An 18,741-nucleotide genomic window follows, 5' to 3' on the forward strand; every position below is an offset into this window, starting at 1 on the left:
GACTTCAGTGATGCTAGAGTGTAGTGACCTAACAAGTCCCTTATAAGCAGGAGGAGGGCATCATTTATTGTCTCCAAGCTGAGACATTCCCGAGAGGAGAAACTGTGGTAGCAGTAATGATGCCAGGACAGGTGCAAACCTGGATGGTGCAAACCCAGGTAAGAGAGCATACATGTCCTGCAAGGGATGCTCACAAAAGCAGGATGGGACTTTGTGAGAATGATGCCAAGGCTCAGAAGACCCCGATTTGAGGACCAACTTCCACCCTTACTCACTGAACTTCCCTGGCTGTCAGCGTTGAGTGAAGCTGGGCCAGGCCCTGCTCGTCACACCTATGGAACTGATCAGAGAGGCCCTGGCTGTGGAAAGGCTAACCCCGGAAGAGCTCATCCCGAAGCTGATCTCACACTTCCTGGCTGAGGAGGTGCCCTGGGGATGAGGGGCTGTACCTCGGGGTGGGCGTAGGCTGCTGCTGCGTCCCTCTGCAGGGCGGAGCGGATGTCAGGCATGCTGTCTAGGATGGTATCAGAGCAGTTCTCTTTGCCTCGCTTACTCATCTCAGTTCGAATTTCTTGTACATCTTCTTTGATTTGCTCGTTTTCCTTGGTGAGGTTTTTAGAAACTTCCTGAGAAGAAAGAGTTTTGAATTAAAATGGTTTAAAGGCAGACAACCGGCAGCTGGCAACCATGAGATGTGCCAGACGTGGGGACGGCTTGGAGCATGGAGACGGCAGACGTGGAGATAGTTCAAAGCACAGAGATCCATGGGATGGCTCAGAGTGTGGCTCCCTGTGACAGGCACCCATGAGTGTTTCCAGCTCTGAGACACCCCACTGCTAGAAATACCCAGACTGCCTTAGCTTCCGTACTAATAGCACTGCCATGGCCAGGGCACTGGGCTGGCTCTTTTTTGGTTATATACAGTGTTCTTACCATGAGATGAAGAATGGTGCCAATGATTTCATTCGCTTGCACAAGTGAATCAGTCATTCGATGAATGAAGGAAGTGTATTGAGGTGATTTTAGAAGAGTTGGTCAGAAAAAGAGTGCACTAACTGCTTTCCTATGAGCACAAACCATTCATCACCACACTTTTGGGTCACTCACATAGAAAGTGGATAGGCTGACTTCAATTTTCCCTACCCGTGCATGAGAACAGCTGCCTGAAATGACCCCAAGTTGGCAGTTGCCAGGCTGTAACCCTGGTTCACACCAGAAAGGGCCAAAGCCGCATCTCGGTCAGCTGGCACCGCCGTCTTCTGAGTGTCTGAGTCAGGCTCCCAATGCCCCTGGAGTTCTTGTCTCAGGGAGGGAGCTGCTGTCACCGGAGAGAGACACTGCTGAAGGGTCTTCACATGATGGACATGGCAGTCAGAACAGTCAAGCAGGAGGAGGGTGGAGTGGAGAGGCTACCGGCAGAAGGTGGGTGCAATTGGAACCTGAATCATAGAGCTTAGCGATCCCCTCTGCCCAGTAGTTAATTTTAGTGAAAGTGACTTCATGGAGATCCAACACTGTCCAACTATGGTCCTATACTTAGGCTTCCATGGGTCTCTAAATGTTCTATGTGGGCTTTTGCAGAGGACCCAAGTTCAGTTCCAGACACCCACATCAGGAAGCTCACAAGCCCCTGTAACTAAAACTCCACAGAGACCTGACACCTGCAGCCTCTGTAGATACCTGCACTCATTAGCACATAACCACACACAGACACACACAATAAAAGGAAACCCTTTAAAATGTCTTATGTGTGGAGCTAGCAACATAGCTCAGCAAGAAAGGGGCTTGCCACCAAGGGTGATGACTTGAGTTCAACGCCTAGACATGGTGGAAGAAGAGAACCAACTACTGCGAGTTGTCCTCCAACCTTCACACACATGCTGTGACATATGCACATGTGTGGGAGTGTGTGCCCCTGTGCATGCCCCCACCATACACAAATAAATAAACAAAAGGTTCTTTACAGGTAGGGTTGGGGATGCAACGCAGTAGTAAAACCTTGTCTATCTTTCATAAGGCCTCAGGTTCCATCCTCAGCTCTGAAAATAAACAAAATAAAATAGTCTATGTAACCAGGGCTGGTAGCTCAGGCCTATAGACCCAGTTACACAGAAGGCTGAAACAAAGACTGCAAGCTCAGGCCAGCCTGGGATCCAGAGCAAACTCAAGGCAAGCCTGGGATCCAGAGTGGGCTCAAGACCATCCTTGGCAACTTACTGTCAAAATAAAAGACATAAAAAGAGCTGAGGATGTACCCCGTAGTAGAATACTTGCCAAGCATGAGTGCGGTCCTTGGTTCAATTCCCAGTACCACATGCACACAAAATCAATTAAAATTAGATGTGTTCACTTTTGGGACCTGGTTTTTAAGTTGATGAGGCTGGTAGAGGAAGCAACCAAGCAAAAGAGAAGATGTATTTGCTCTCCACATTTTACCAGACAGAAGTGCAAAAGCTTAGAGGTTTCCTGATGGGGGAATGTCCTTCTGTATACATGTTTTTCCTATTGGTTGGTGGGTAAAACACTGATTGTCTAGTAGCCAGGCAGGAAGTATTGCCGGGGCTACCAGACAAGGAGAATGGGGGGAGGGGGGAGGGCAGAGAGAGCCCTCCAAAGAGAAGCCATGTAGCTGCCGAAGGAGTAACTTGCAGGGTTACAGGGAAGCCACAGCCTCGAGGCAATACATAGATTAATAGAAATGGGTTAATAATTAAGAGAGAGCTAGCCAGTAAGAAGCCTGAGCCACTGGCCAAACATTTTATAACTATATAAGCCTCTGTGTGTTCATTTGGGGCTAAACGGCTGCGGGACCAGGTGGGACAGAAACTCCGACATCAGTTTCCAAAAGCACAGCCCTGCAGCCCAGTACTGCTTCTACTAATGTCCTAGAAGGGAGTCTGGGTGGCTCACAGCCAAGGTGATGTTCATATATCCAAGAAGATGGTGACACCCAGACACTGTGGCTCCAGGGCTCCTGTGAGGGTGGCCCAGGGGAGCCCAGGAGACTCTTGTTAAACTTTCCAGACTCCACAATGGTCAGCTCAGCACTCAAAGGTATTTATTTCATCTTGAGATCTTGAAGAGCTCATTGTGTTCTCTGCAGCTTAGCCCAAGCCAGATTCTCTAAATTGCACAGAATTAGTTGAGAGCTACAGTCCATGAGAAAGGGGTCTTGTTTGGAGAACTCCCCAAGAATGAGGGGGTGTGGCCTTTCCTGACAGGGTTTCAGGGGTGCGATGGTTAAAGTCAGAGATGATGGAAGAGGGTTCCAGCTTTTACCTCACTGCTGCTATTCCTAGCTCTGTGATCTCAGGCAAATTATTTAAACTCCCTCCACGTCCATTTCCTGTTAGTGAAATGCTGACAGTACTAGCACCTCCCCTGTGCATGGTTATGGGGACTGAATGGATTGATAGATCTGACTGCATAGGGAATATACTAGGCAGTTATTGTTCATAGCATTGTCATTGGAACGGACCCCAACACTCAGGCCTAATCTTTCATATTACAGAGAAAGGGCCGAGGCCCACAGTAAGTGTGTAATTTACTAAATGTCAATTTTTTAAAAAGATTTTATTATGTACACGACATTCTGCTTCCACGTATATCTGCACACCAGAAGAGGGCACCTGGTCTCATAACGGATGGTTGTGAGCCACCATGTGGTTGCTGGGAATTGAACTCAGGACCCCTGGAAGAGCAGTCAGTGCTCTTAACCTCTGAGCCATCTCTCCAGCCCCTAAATGTCAATTTTTAAAAACTGGTAGAGGGTTAGTAAGGTGGCTCTGAGGGGAAAGGTTTTTTTCTTCAAAAGCCTAGAGACCTAAATTCAATTCCCAGAACCCACATAGAGTTGGAAGGAGAGAACCAACTCCACAAAGCTGTCCTCTGCCTGCGTGCAATGGCATAATACACATATCACTCTCACACACACAGTAAACAATAAAATCTTAAGTTGGCAGAGCTGACTCACCAGCCAGTACCCTGGACTTTGCTACTGGACCACTGAGGGTGCCCAGCCAGTCCAGCCAGCCCTCAGCACTTAGAGATGCCAGAGCATCTTTGTAGTTCACTTTCAGATGCACGAAAGATCATGTATCTGCAGAGCAACTCGGGATGCTGGACTTGCACAGATTCTTACGACTCAAAAGTGTGAGCAAGAGGCCAGGAACTTGTCAGAAATGCCAATTCCCAGGCCTTTTCAGATCTGCTGGATCAGAACCTGCATTTCCCCCAAATCTCCAGGTGTGCTGAGTCCACACAGGAGATAGCTAGTAACCAGAAGCAGGAAAGAAGCTGTTTGTGACAGTCAAGGTCTTCCTGGGAGAGAACAGAAAGGTTCCTAGTCTCTGGCATCCCTTTGAACCAGCACAGAGCAGCGGTTGTTTCCATGGTTTCTTATTCTGAGACAGAGAAAAAAGCCCGGCAGTACCATGGCCAGCTGTGCAACTTCTCTGTTAGCTCATGGATGCTGAGGAGCAAGATAACGAGGACGGTCACCTCTCATAAGGAAGTAAGCAACAGAGAAATGAGAAAACGCCAACCAGAGAAGAGAATTGTGGGAAGCTAAATCAACGTGACCCTACCAAGGCCAGTACTGACCCCTCACCAAGGGCAGAAGCAGCACTCCAAGGGGGATGAGTTGTGTTTAGACCCACTACCCAACAAGGGCCCCAGGACTCCACCCAAAGTGCTGATATCTTGGAGTGCTCAGGATGGTGGGGCACTCGGGCTTTCGTGCCTCTGTTGTGTAAAAGGCTGCCCTCTGATTCTTGAGCACTCCAAGCATGAGCTTCATTGCAACACACTGGGAGGTCACAGCAGCCCACAGGTGCAACTCTGCCTCCTGCCCACTGGGCCCCAGGGGTTCCTGCCCATTGATTGATTTATAGTCTCCAATTCCCTTTCTGATTTCAGCAAGGCTGTTAGTTTGGATTTCCACAGAGGAGGGTTTGGGGCAGGCCAGCTCTGAAAACCCAGAGGGGCTATATAGTTTATTACCCTCATGGGAACAGCAAAGCATGTTGGCCGCCTGAATAAACACTAGGCTGGAGGTGGCATCACCCCATCAGCCTGTTGGGCTTAGCCAGCTGATATCCCCAGGGTGGCAGCAACAGCAGCTGCTCCTTTGTGGCTACCTCCACTCAGCCACCTCCCATGAAAGGTTGCTGGGCCTCCCTGAGGCTCTGGCTTTTTCATATCAAGGGCCTTTTGTGGGGGCACTTCTTGGAGGTGTGGGGAATGGCATTCAACCACTCAGGGTCTTAGGATCCTACCCTGTCAAATGGGTGAACTCCATGACCTCATTCCTCGAGCTCTTGCCCTCTGGGACAGCTGCAACCATGACATTTACGATGCTTACAACGTGGCTCATGGAGAATGCACTGAAGACAACGAGAAGGGTGTCTACCCAGCTTAAGCCAGCATACTACATGGTCCTTGCCAGGGATCCCGGCGCCATGAAGTAGAGGGTGGGGAGGAAAAGTGAAAGAGCAGGCATCCCAGAGGACTGGAACAGAAGGCTGAACACAATTAAAGATCTGGAAGTTTGGCTATGAGTCCTTAAACTAGGCAGAGCTAGGGAGTGTTCACTGAAGAAGTGCCACGTGCTAGAGAGACATGCAGTTGGGCACAGCAGGCTGTCAGCTGAGAGCAAGCCCATGTGGTCAGATGGGGAAAGGGTTCAGTGCTAACTGTAGCTGGAGGTACAGAAACCAGAGTGAAGGGAGCACATGTGCTGGGCAGATGTAGAAACAACACATAGGTGGAACTGGGGTCAGCACTGGACATTCAACAGCACACTGCTCAGCATACACTTTGGCATGATGTGGAAGCCAGTACACTCAAATGTGCACGCTGGTAGGGTGGGCATTGGAAAGGGTACCCTCTGGGTGCAGACTCTGCCCTGAACTTTCATAGCTATTGGACAAGGGTGGACATGGTAGGTAGAATCGAAAGGTACGATGCCTTACTTATGACAAAACTACTAGGGTGAGGGAGAAAGGTGGCAGAGCTCTGGAAGCTCCCTGTGGCCTTGCTTTTCTAACCAGAACCAAGAGAGTGTGCCTGGAGAAAGGCTCTGGAGGTCACAGCCTGGTTTTAAAACCATGCCACAGATGAAACCTTTCCAGGCCCCTTGAGAAAGAATGAAGGCATCTACCACACCCAGGCTTGTTACAGAGAACAGAGAAGGGGTTGTATGTGACAGAATTCCTGGGGGGCAAACAGGGCTGGACAGATAGGTGACACTGCAGTAGAATGGCCCTTGTCATAGTAGCAGACAAACCGGTGTGGAAGGAAAGAAGACTGTGGTTGGTATGGCTGAGGCAGGGAGGAGAAAAAGAGTCCTGAGATACATTAGACAGACTGCATGTAGGCCAAACCTTGATCCCAACTCATGCAGCAGGCTACCTGGAAGGCATGACGTGGCGTGCACCAGGCTCGGGTGCTGACAGCAAGCTCGAAGTGGTCTTGCAGCAGTATAGTGTACATGCGTTGGGAGGAAGGAATCAATAGTGGGAGAGATAGTGGTTCCTGTTGGTTTGTCCTGGCTGTCCCCTCCCCCTCTGAGCCCTAGGGGACACAACTCGGATCAGATGGCTAGGGACAACCACACCAGCTGACAGCTGTCCCCCAGCTCCTAGTAAGAGATCTAGAGTCGGAAGAGCAGCTGTGACCAGCCGGTGCTCCTGATGGCCGTGGCCCAGCCCCTCTGCCTACAGCTGGTGGAGCAGGTGGACCTGGGGGCGGGAGCCACTGGCTGCTGCTCTAAATCCCTCCCCAACTAAACAGCTGTTGAGCATCTTGTATGTGTCAGGTGCTACTGAGCCAGGCCTAGCAAACAAAGAGCACTACTACCCAGCTGCCCTCAAGAGATCCCTAGCCAGCTGCCCTCTGGAGGTCCCAGGCTTGGAAGGGGACTCAGATAAATTCTGGGTTCCTGGGGATGAGTTTCTATGTTAGATGAACCCTCAGACACTTACCCACCCTACCCTCCCCCCAAAGCCAAGCCGCATGCTCCCTCATATCCTGGCAGTGATGAGCTGTTCCTAAGCCAGTGGTTGAAAGGCTGATTCCTATACCTTTAGCGAAGAAGTAAAGCTCGAATTCCACAGTGGCAAATGAGATTTGAAGCATAGATAACCCCAGGAGAGGTGAAATGGCTTGAACTCCTATTAAGATGTAAATTGAATTAAGCAAAGCTGAAATGTATATTGGAAACATTATCCCCCAACCCTCTGCCTGTTCAGTGTGTACTGCAGGAGATAGGCTGAACCTTGTGCTTGAGGAAGCCACAAGGGTGAAGTGACTACAGAGCCCTTCTGAAGAGGCCACTTTGATCAGGAGAGAGAACACTTGGGGTGTTCTGATGGCCTGGGAGGTAGGATGGGAGGGAAGCTTGGAAAGCAACAGTTTCTCTAACTCACTGCCAGCATTCTGCAGGTGAAAATGACATTTCCTATCAGTTAGTGCAAATATGTATCTCCTGAGAAAAGAATGCTCCTCTGGTCTTGCCTTCTGAGCCAAAAACACAGAAAGCAACAGCTCCTCAGATTTCGGGGAGAGCCACATCAGTGCCCAGGCCAGTGTATTCTAGGGAGAGCGCTAGTTCTGAGCCTGCAAAAATCCATCAGAGACTTTTAATCTTCCTCAGAGGCACCTATCTGGAGAAAAGGCTTCAGCTGACACATGATGTCCCTCTAGTGCTCACTCGTACACAGGGACAAAGGAAAAACCACACAGCGGAGGGGACCAGCTCAGCAACAGAAATCATGCTTCGGAAGCTTACAGGCACGCATGTATTTGGTTTTGTTTCCTTGCTGTTACTTGAGATGGATTGTGTCTCAAGTCAACCAGGCTGGCCTTACACTCTTGATCTTTCTGCTTCCAGCTCCTAGGGGCTGACATTACAGGTGAATGCCACAAGCTTACATCATATTATTTGACAAGCATGGGATATACAATCACAAGCATATAAATACATATAAATGCACACAATCACAGATAGGCACATCCAAATCTTACACACTGCATTGATAGGTGTCCTGCAGCCAGGGGTGGGGGCTCCACAAAGATTTGCATATTTTATGGAAATTTTATCCCTAGAACCTCCACAGTAGAGTGGCTCCTTTCACTCATCTCCCCTCCACCATTTTCTCTAACTGTGACTAAGCCAGTTCCAGGCAGCAACACACTGTACTGGGTGTCACAGCTGGAGGCTCTAATCCTGCCGCCTTTAGAATCCATTGTCAGTCTTAGACAACCTGGAAAGCCTCTGTGTCCATGATACACCTAGACTTAAGGATGAAAACCTTTGCCTACGTTGAACCAGTGCTACCTAGGTCTGCGTGCAATTAACAGGGTTTGTTGTTGCCTATGGAAGCTATAGGTTCCCCACCTAAACTCCCACTCCTCAACTCTCCAAGCACCTATGCTCTATGTCTACCCTCCTTTCAGCTCCAACTCCCCCATCATATTCTCTGAATTATCTTCCCCTCCCCCCATTGGCAAGAGGAGGTCATCTTGAGTCTGCCATGTTGAAGGTCATTGGCTGTTTCTTCTTCCCAGACTAGTTCTAAAAGCAGGGTTCATATGTTTCAGGCCTCCCCAAGGTGAATAGGGAAGGTGTTTGGGGGCTCAGAGTTTGGGAACTCAATAAAGTAGTTTCACTACTGTATACCCCCTCCCCAGGTTAGAAAGCCTGGTATTATCAAGTGCTGATAAAGGTTCATATCTGCTTAGGGGGAGTATAAACTTGGACTCATTTGAGAAGACGGTTTGGCAATATCCCCTTAAAGTCTAAGGCAGTTCTCAACCTGTGGCTCGTAACCCCTTTGGGGGGTCACATATCAGATACCCTGCATATCAAATATTTGCATCACTATTTATAACAGTAGCAAAATTACAGTTATGAAGTAGCAAAAAATATTTTTTAGGAAGGTTGAGAATCACTGGTCTAAGATAATTAATAAGGCGCTCCATTCTTTGTCCTACACCATAGAAAATGTAAGAAGCATGTGCCAGGATACATGGGCAGGGCTGTTCCCACACAGAGGATCTCTGGATGATGAATCTGGAAATAATTTATATGCCTATTATCAACAAATGGACAGATAAATTGTACTATATCCATATGGTAGAATAGTACACAGGAATAAAGATGGGTGAATCAGAAGACATAAAACAACAGAGTTAAAATTGTGAAGTTGATTGATAGAAGCTCTATCTATCTATCTATCTATCTATCTATCCATCTATCTATATTCTCAAACACACACATGTGCTCTGTAGGATTCTATATAATTGAAGTTCAAAAACAGACTCATCCTTAGAGAACAAACCTGTACAGCAAAGCGAGGAACAGGCTGGAGAGATGGATCTGTGGTTAAGAGCACTAGTCGCTCTTGCAGAAGACAGTTTCAGTTCCGAGCACCCACATGGTGGCACACAACTATCTGTAATTCTAGTTCAAGAGGATCTGATGGCCCCTTCTGACTTCCATGGGTACCAGGGACATATGTGGTAAGCACTCAAACACATAAAAATGAAAGAAAAAAAGAAAGAAAGAAAGAAAACAAGGAAGATGATTAAGCATCCCTGGGGGTGAGCTTGGGAGGCCTGGGTGTGCCAACATCGCTGTGTCTTCTGCTGGACGGTGGTTTCTCAGGGATTTGTCTTACAATGAGTTATCAAGCTATGTGTTTCCTATGCATTTTCCTAAGCATGTATCTTTTCCATCATTTAAAATAAAAGCCTAACTAAACTCCACCCACAGGCAGAGCTGCCAGGGAGGATTTACTGAGCATGAAGAGGCTCTGAACCGGGGTCCATTTCTCTTTTCTTTCTTCCTCTTTCATCTGCAAATGAGGTTTCCATGCCTACATTCTCCTCTATGCCTGAGACAGACGTGCACATGTGTGCCCACTTGCTCTGCCAAGCAACAGGCCTACTCTGAGAGAACAGCCCCACTCTGAGAGAACAGCCCCTCCATTCTGACCTCCTTTGGTCTTGTCTGACCTCCAAAGAACTCCCCTTGGGATTCAAGAATCTGCAAAGAGTGGAAGCAGAATTTTACTTCAATTCCTCCTACAGAGCCAGGCTGGAGAGAGGGAGTGTTTTTTCCATTTACCCAACATTCTGCCTTTTCAATTACTGCATACCCCAGACAGACAGCCTGCACAGTCTTGACTCCACCTCAGTCTAAGATACAATGCTTCATTTCGTGGGTCAAAAGGCTCCTGTCAGCACAGTGACCTGTCGCCTAGGGTTGTCTGGCTTAGGACCGGCATACATATGGGACACAGCCAGAATTCTGCTAGAAACTCCCTTGGAAAAACTATGGTTTTTAAACTCTGGTTAGGAAAAGCTGATGCCTACATGGCAGACAACAAGGACTGGAAGGAACTTCTGAGATTGATTCGAAAGAGCCCTGGACCAGAACCAGAAGGCTTGAACCAGAACCCAGCCCTAACTCTTGATGTCAGGCAAGCCATGGAATTTCCTGAGGTCTCACATCCTGCCCAGCTCACAGAAACAAATCACTAAATGAAATGTATATGGAATGTTTTAAAATAAAACTGTAAAATGCTGTGTAAATACAAGAATCATTATTATAAAAGTCCAACGCTGGCTACCAAATGTGAGTTTTGAAAAGAGATGTCCTTGTCACTATGACAATTGAGATAAAGCCTCAGTGACTAAGTGCCATCCTGCTGGGGCACCGGATTCCTCCCACTTCTATCCTCAGCCGGAGGCAGGTTTGCTGCTGTGGGGGCTGAGGGTGGGCTGGTCTTGTCTTTGTACTCCATTCCACTGGCCTCCTCTGAGGATGGGTATCTGACCTTGGCCTCTAGTATCCTCTCACAGAACTATCTTCCCCTGTGCTTGCAAGAAAGAATGGAAACTATGTGGCTGTCAAGGACAAATAAAGTATAAAAGATGACTGTTAACCATTTTCTTAAAGGGATATCCCACATTTGAACAGTTCTGGGGGACCGGGAACAGAGGCACCTTCTGGCTCTGGTGTGACCCTTCAGAACCAACCCGTGTGGAGAAGGTCTTGTCTTTGTACGGATTCTGTTTAGAATGAGATGACACTGAGCATTCTGTCCCATCATTCTAGCCATCAACATCAGGCCTACTCTCCAGGAAGTCCCTTTGGTGACAGTGGGAAGAGTAGAGAGGGCTGATGCTGTTCGTGTGGCTGCCTCACTCTATCTGCAGACTCAAGCTGCAGAGACTGAATCCTTCTTGCCACACTTGGCAACCAAAGGGACTTTAGAGCCACTAATGTCCCCAGAACAATGTTCATATTCTGAAAACTCTTCACAGTGTGGAAGGGTCTAAATCTGAGGGCGGCAGGAGTGGGGACACTTTCTTAGATAGTGTTTTGAGACAAGCTTTGCTCTGTAGTTCAAGCTGGCTTTGAAGCCATGATCCTTCTGCCTCTGCTTCCTAACAGATGGGATTAAAGACATGGGCTGCCACGACTGGCTTTTGAGGACAGTTGAAAGTCTCTCTCTCTCTCTCTCTCTCTCTCTCTCTCTCTCTCTCTCTCTCTCTCCTCTCTCTCTGTCTCTCTCTGTATGTCTCTGTCTCTGTCTCTGTCTCTGTCTCTCTCTCTCCTCTCTGTGTGTGTGTGTGTGTGTGTGTGTGTGTGTGTGTGTGTGTGTGTGTGTGTCACAGCACTTGTGTGGAGGTCAGAGCCCTCTTAGGGAAGTCTGTACACTTCTTCCCCTATGTGGATCATGGATAAAGATGCAGGCAGCAAGCACTTCTACCAACTGATTCATCTCACAGTCTCATCTCTGGGGACTGAAGGGAAGGTGCTGAGCTGGCTAGTCATGGATGCAGTGATTCATCTTCCTTGCCCAGCATTCCCAGCACGACATTGTGGCAATGTTTACCCTCATCTCTCTTTGGTCATAACACAGATGCTGGGTTTTAATTTAATGATTTTTGAAGTAGTTCCATTGTGATTAGTGTACCTTTTGTCCCCTGGACAATCACACAAAGTGGGCAGGACATCATGAGTGGGGTGGGGGCATGGCTGCTTGGTGGCTGCAGACAGAGTAACTCACTCTGCTGACTCTGCTTTTTCTGCATAAACTAGAAATCCTCCCTTTCTTACATCTACTGATCACTCAGCAGGGAACCTTGGATTCTCCACAATAGGACGCCCCAAAGCCTATGTATTCCATGAGGAATAGTGACATGTTTGTGGTTATTGCATTATTAAATCCAGAGCTTAGAGCAGCAGTTCTCAACCTATGGGGTCACGAAACCCTTTCACAGGGGTCACCTATCAGATATTTGCATTACAATTCATAACAGCAGCAAAACTACAGTTAAGAAGTAGCAATGGCATGATTTTATAATTGGGGGGTCACCACAACATGAGGAATTGTATTAAAGGATGGCAGCATTAGGAAGGTTGGGAACCACTGCTCTAGAGTAACAGCCCGAAACTAATGTAATAGATTTGTGCTTGAAGCAGTAACTCTTTGGGCACAAGAGCTAGACGCCAGTCAACCGAACCTGCCCATAATCTTCTTCCAGCAGGACGGAATGAGGAGAACTAAAGGGTTATATCCTTGGGGATGGATTTAAAAAACAAACAAATAAACAAGCGATAGTAAGACTGGAATCTTCCTTACCTCTTCCAGTTTGTCCACTCGCCCCACCAGTTTAGTGGTGACTGAATGTAGCTTTAGGAGATCCAGGCCATAGAAAGCGCCTTCCAGCATGTCTATAATTGTGGAAAGCTAAGAAATAAGTACAGAGGTTTAGTCAGTTCAGGTTCAGGGCTGGGGCCAACAGAACCCCAGAAAAGCAGTTCCCTTTTAGGTCTCTGTGTTGGGGGCTCCGTAGGGAAGCTACTAGCCAGGATTTGAAAGGTGCCCTCCGAAGCACATTTGTGTAGGGAAGGACACAGATAAGCCCCAGCTGTGATATGTATTCTGCCTGTAAGAAATACTATTAGATGACCTTACACAAACGTAAACCTGAGGTCTAAGCTCCTTTCCTAGCAGGTAACCCATACATACTCAGCACAGTGGCTGCAAAAGTCAAGCCCCTGGAGGGCATGCTTCTGAAACCCTAACTTCATCCTGGACTAAAGGCCCTGGAAGTCACCCACTGTCTTCTCAGTACAAAAAACTAAACTGATCCTGGATTATAAACAACACAGTGGCCCATGTTTGAGGTGGCATCCTGCCCCAGGGCATACAGCCTTCTTGTCTTTTCCAAATACCTCCTCTGATAACATAGGTTCCAACAGTATCCAGGGCCTGCAGAGCTCAGACAAAAGTGCAGGTGAGACCTGGAAAAGAACCTTCCTTCCCACCAAGGACCTGTGTGTGGGAGAGTGCTGACTACACTTTTGTAATCTCTGCTCCTCACACATCTTCTTGCTTTGCTTCCAAGTGAAGAACTCCATACTAAAGTGCTCAACGTTTAGAAGATCTCTTCCCATCCCAGGGGATCCTACACCTGGGTAGTATGGACTTGGATGACTTTTCTGGTGTGGTTCCAGAAATCCTCCAGAGTCCAACCCTAGAACTGAATAATACTGTGGTGCTGACTTCAGAAAGTAGCTCTGGGTAGAGCCACCACCCTGAGTCACATCAGCAAGTGGGTGTTAGATACCGGACATAGAAGGAGCACACCAGATCTCCTCTCATTTGCTCATTTGCACAGGCTTCATGGGCATCATGCCAGCTACTCACTAGGTGCTCCCAGATCCCCCTCCACATTATATTCAAGGAGGCTGAGCTAACAGAAGGGAAGGAGGACCATGCAGCAGTGACTGGAACACAAGGCAGTCTGACCACCCCACAGTGCAAGGGAAAGAACAAGAAGATGGCCCCTGAAGCTCTTGGCCAACCATGGGGCTGCTCACACAGGCCTAAATTGCCCCACACTACAAAACACAAGTCCTGGAGCGGGAAAGACCTGACCAGAGCAGTTGCTCTAACAGTGGTGCCAGGACCAAAGGGCTCACTCCCCTTTGTGCCTTTTACATCCTTTGTGGACATGGTAGGCTGACAGTAAATTGTAAGAGTGATTTTCCTGGAGAACACTGAGTTCTTCTGGCCAGATGGGCCTGGCAGCTCCTCCTAGGACTGGCCTCGCTGGCTCCATAGGAGGGGTGGGCATAGGGTTGCTTCCCTGTCCCCCATCTCTTTCTGGCTTCAGAGCTGAAAAATATCCCGCTTATTAGATCAGCCTCAAATCCACACTGAGGATTCCAGTGGCCGGTCCTGGCCTTCTTTGAAGGCCTTCTATGCTCAGCTATGACTCCATAGGCTCTTGGATCCCCAACATACACTCTCACCCAAGGCACTTTCCCTTGCCAGATCCTACCTTCAAATCCCGGCTGTCAGCCTCCCGAAGCTTCTGGAGCCTGAAGTCTCCCTCACAAGGGTTGACAGCAGATGGGGGAGCAACACAAGCGCATTTACAGGAGGAGCCTGAGGTGATGGTTTCCACCGTGTAGACATCTTCCTTCCTGGAAGCCCCCGAGTTGATCCTCTGGCAGGCATCTCGGCCCAATGGTCTCACCACACACTTGCACTGGCAGTCAGAGCCCTCAGACACAGCCTTAACTTTGTCGTAGTCTCCCAGCAACTGGACACACACAGAAAGACTGAGTTGGAGGTATGCAAAAACACACTCCTGGAGGAGGCCAGCATTTCGCTTTGTCAAATGCCCTGCTCTAGCCAAAGACTTTAGCCCTGAGCCATGGAGTGAACAAGTCATAGCTCATAATTTGCTGACACAGACACTTGCCTGACACACTGGCCTTGGAAAGCTGTATATTTCTCAGGAGGGCCTTAGCTTTTTATCATTTAAAGAAAACAAAACCAAAAGCAATCCTCATTGTTCTTTCAATAGCCCTTTGCTCAAATCCAGGTTTACATTAGAAATGGAGACGGAGTTGGAGGAGGGATCGGAAGGCTGGTCTTTGACGGTGAGGACTACAGGCGTCTCATTCTTTTGTTCAGTCATCACTTACAGAGTACCTCCTCAGGTCTGTGCAAAGTATGCTGAGAGGTAGTGATGGACTAGATAGAGAATCTGTTCCCAAATAGCCCACTGTAGATAAGCCATATGGACTAGCGAGTGCTAAGTGCCCCTGCAAAGCAGGGATAAACTTGTACTGGGAGCTGAGGCTCTACCCAGGAACCAGGGAAGACTCCTTGGAGGAAGGGGTATTTTCTTTTCATTTCTTTCTTTCTTTCTTTCTTTCTTTCTTTTTTTTTTTTTTTTTTTTTTGGTTTTTCGAGACAGGGTTTCTCTGTGTAGCTTTGGAGCCTATCCTGGCACTCACTCTGTAGACCAGGCTGGCCTCAGACTCAAAGAGATCTGCCCGCCTCTGCCTCCCGAGTGCTGGGATTAAAGGCATGCATCACCAACGCCCATAGAGGAAGGGGTATTTGATGCGAACTTTCAAAGACTGATTAGATTGACAGAAAGAGATCTGGTAGAGACAGAAAACAAAACAAAACAAAACGAAAAAAACAGATCCAGAAATCTGTAAGGCTTATGTAGCCTAAGAGTTCTTTTGGATACTGACCCAAAACTTCAGCCCCAAACCAGAAGAATAAAACTAGCTGTGTTTGCTGCATCTACAACGTTATACATTTCCTTCTGGGTACATGCCCCTCCCAGGCTTTCTGCTGTCCCTACCCTGGGAGAAAAACTCACATAAGCCCCATCAACTCATCTCCAATAGGCCTTATATCCCCAAAGCCAAGGCTCCTATCCTAAGCAGGCAGAGGGGTTCCTTCGTTTGACTAATGATGGCAACAGGCAGGCATGGAGCCTGGAAATGTTCCTTGGGATGCTGTCTGTGGGAAGAAGGCATGTAATGTTTTCCTTGCAACGGTTGGGTTTCTTCTAAAGCTAATGTTTGCTTTAGGATTGTTGTCAAATACAGACTGGACCAAGTGGAGGAAGGAGGTGGATGTAGTTCAGGGTGACTTAAGCAGCTAGTCTCCCCATGCTGATAGTAAATCATTCCTGTCTTCTTTTGGAAACTGCCTAGATTCCTATGCAACCCTGCTCAGAGAACCCTGGATGGGTTCCTTCCCTTCAGGGGGCTCCGGTTTCAGGCAAGCATTTGTTTATAGTTTTCCAGAGCCCCAGCGGGAGGGATTTTTAAGTCTTTTCAATTTAAGGGTCAGTGTGAGGTTATGGGTGGGCATAGGGCATATGTTAGCATAATTATTAAAAGAAGAAACAAGCATTCGATCAATCCCAAAGAAGGGCTGACAGCGCTCTCTCTACAGAGAGAAAAGACCCAGATTGAGGGCCTAGTGGAGGTACAGGCAACACTCTCAGCATCCTTTCTCTGGCATTACTCATGCTGAGGACCACGGTGACGCCCACCGCACACCAGTGTGCCAGCTGTGGAGGTCACGAATACCACATTAGTGAGAGAAGTGTCCCTTACAGTCCCGAGAGCTAGGCTGGAGACTGCCAGAAGCCAGGCTCACCCTTTCACTTTTAGCTTCTGCTCCTCATCTCTAGGAGGGCTATCGGACTGAGTTAAATTCATAAACAGACATGCTGCAACGCTCATCCCTATCGTGGGGCACTTGGCTCCCACTAAGAAACAGCCAGAACTGTGTGGATCTATGCTTCCACCCTGCTCCCAGTGAACTAGGTCTTAACAGAAATCTCTCTGTCCTGGGGTCCCTCATATGCATCACACATGTGGCAATTCTGTCTTCACCCCGTGCTTCTGCCTGAGTGTCTCATCTGAGGCCATAAACCATCTCCCATGGCTTATGCCATCTGCCTCCTATCCAGCATGCTCTTCTGTTTACACATTCCAATTCTGACAAGCAGTCTCACAGGCAAGAGGTGCTTTTCACAACCTGTAGACCAACACACACACACACACCTTTCCTTTCCAGAATGTATGGAGTCCTCCTTTCCCTTCCTGTCTCCTCACTCGGAAAGCTGAAACACTCCACAGTTGTGAGGGGAGGACCCGTGCCCTGACTTTTAAGATGTTTTAACAAAACAAAACAAAAAGCCAGTGTGGTGGAATCTCCACACTTGAGAAGTTGAGGTAGTAGGACCAGAAATAAGTTCAAGGATAGCCTCAGCTACACAGTGAGCTGGAAGCCAGCCTGGTCTACAAGAAAGCCTGTCCAAAACCGAACGATATATTGTGATAAACGAAAAGCAAATGCCCTTCTCGCTAAAAATAAAGAGAAAAACAGCTGCTCACAAACTCTTCATCCAGGACCAGCCTCAGGTCCTTGCCATCCCCCAAGACAAGAAGGCTGGAGGGCATGAGATTCCTCATCCTACCTGAGATAAAACGTTCTCCTGGTTGTCCGCCTCGTTTTGCAGAGTGTCATCCTCCTCCGTGGGTGCCACTGTTTGCACATCAGGGGGCTCGCTTGTCCCTGTGGGAGGAATACTGGTCCCCCAGACCCGTGCCACCACCAGAGCAAAGCAGAGAACTAATTTCAGAGGACTGGCCATGAGTGGTGCGACAACAGGAACCTTAGTTCCTACAGAGACCACCTTGGGTAGGGAGGTCTCAGCAAAGACAGGCTGGAAGGCGTCTTCACTGGAGTCCGGAAGAGTGGCGGCTCGGAGAGCTGTCTAAAGCTGGGTGCGGCTGAGTGGAGCGGGACTGAGCTCCCCAGAGACCCTGAGCATCTCCTTCCTGACCCCAGCAGCCTAGAGCTGTGCAGAGATGTCTCAAGAAAGAAGTGACCGAGGGGGCGGAGGCGGGCGCCGGCTCGCGGAGGGCGTCACCGCAGGGTGGGCTCAGGTAGAAGGCTGGCCCCGGGAAGCTCGAAGCACACGAGGACGCGGTGCAGGACGGACAGTGGCCACTGCGCGGGAGGCAAGGGAGGGCTGCTGGCCCAGGGCGCCGCAGGGCTGGCGCGGAGGGAGGGCGGAGCCTCTATTGTGCCGGGCAGAAAGATGCAGCCAGTGACGGCGCGGAGGAGGAGGACCGGGAAGCGCACAGATTTGGGCTCCGCGCCTGGGGACCCCGCCTCTTCGCCGATCAACCGCTGCCTAGTGGGCGCTGGCCGGTGAGGGAAGGGTGCGGCTGGCCCTGCTGCGGACTGTAGATGCTGACCCTAGCTAGCGGGACTTCGTGCGCCTTTTCTCCAGTTTTCTTCACACCCAAGTCCCCGCGGAGCCCTGACTTGTCCCTGGACTACAACCTGGACAGAGAAGAAACTCCGGCCGGACTGGACTCCATCGGGAGTAAGAGCAGCTTTGAACTTAAGACCAATGGTAATCCACGTGCCTGCCGCAACTTTAGAACCTAACACCTTCACTCAGAGGATGCCTCTTGATCTCTGCCAGAGTGTGGCACAGTTCGATAAATGCTACAGGTCTCTGGTGCTTTGCTTGCCCTGGTGACTTCCCAGAACTAAACGACTGCCACAGGGCACATCTCTTACAGTCTCCATGATTTGGGACGAATCGCCAGGCCTCCCTCTCTCTGACCAGATAATCTTTAAAGTGTATATTTGCAACGGCGTGATAGTATGCCATTGTGGTCTTTAGTTAGTGTCCCCTGTATATACTACTATGAAGATTAACAATGTGTCACTTTTAGGAAAAGCATTGTGTCTTCCAGGACAACTGTCTCCCTGAAGATGATCAGTGGAACCAGGTGAATTCAAGGATTCTACCTCCTGGAGAAATCCAAATATCTTGTTCCTAATGCTAAACAACAGTGCTGGGATGATTTATGTA

At 48.8% G+C, this 18,741-nt stretch overlaps 1 protein-coding gene across 2 annotated transcripts in view; it reads right to left on the reverse strand.

Moving 5' to 3' along the window:
* Olfml2b (olfactomedin like 2B) overlaps positions 1 to 17,915 on the reverse strand; it is a 37,054-nt gene extending 19,139 nt beyond the window's left edge. For both annotated transcript variants that reach the window (XM_027417061.2, XM_027417060.2), the window contains exons 1-4: positions 17,326 to 17,915; positions 14,365 to 14,628; positions 12,657 to 12,764; positions 450 to 626 (exon numbers count right to left, since the gene is read on the reverse strand). In XM_027417061.2, the coding sequence (XP_027272862.1) occupies positions 450 to 626; positions 12,657 to 12,764; positions 14,365 to 14,628; positions 17,326 to 17,502 (726 nt within the window). In that variant the 5' untranslated portion in view covers positions 17,503 to 17,915. The remainder of the gene's footprint in view (positions 1 to 449; positions 627 to 12,656; positions 12,765 to 14,364; positions 14,629 to 17,325) is intronic.
* Between the last annotated feature and the right edge of the window lie 826 nt (positions 17,916 to 18,741).

Source organism: Cricetulus griseus, chromosome 5 (genome assembly GCF_003668045.3).
Source record: "Cricetulus griseus strain 17A/GY chromosome 5, alternate assembly CriGri-PICRH-1.0, whole genome shotgun sequence".
Lineage (NCBI taxonomy): Eukaryota > Metazoa > Chordata > Mammalia > Rodentia > Cricetidae > Cricetulus > Cricetulus griseus.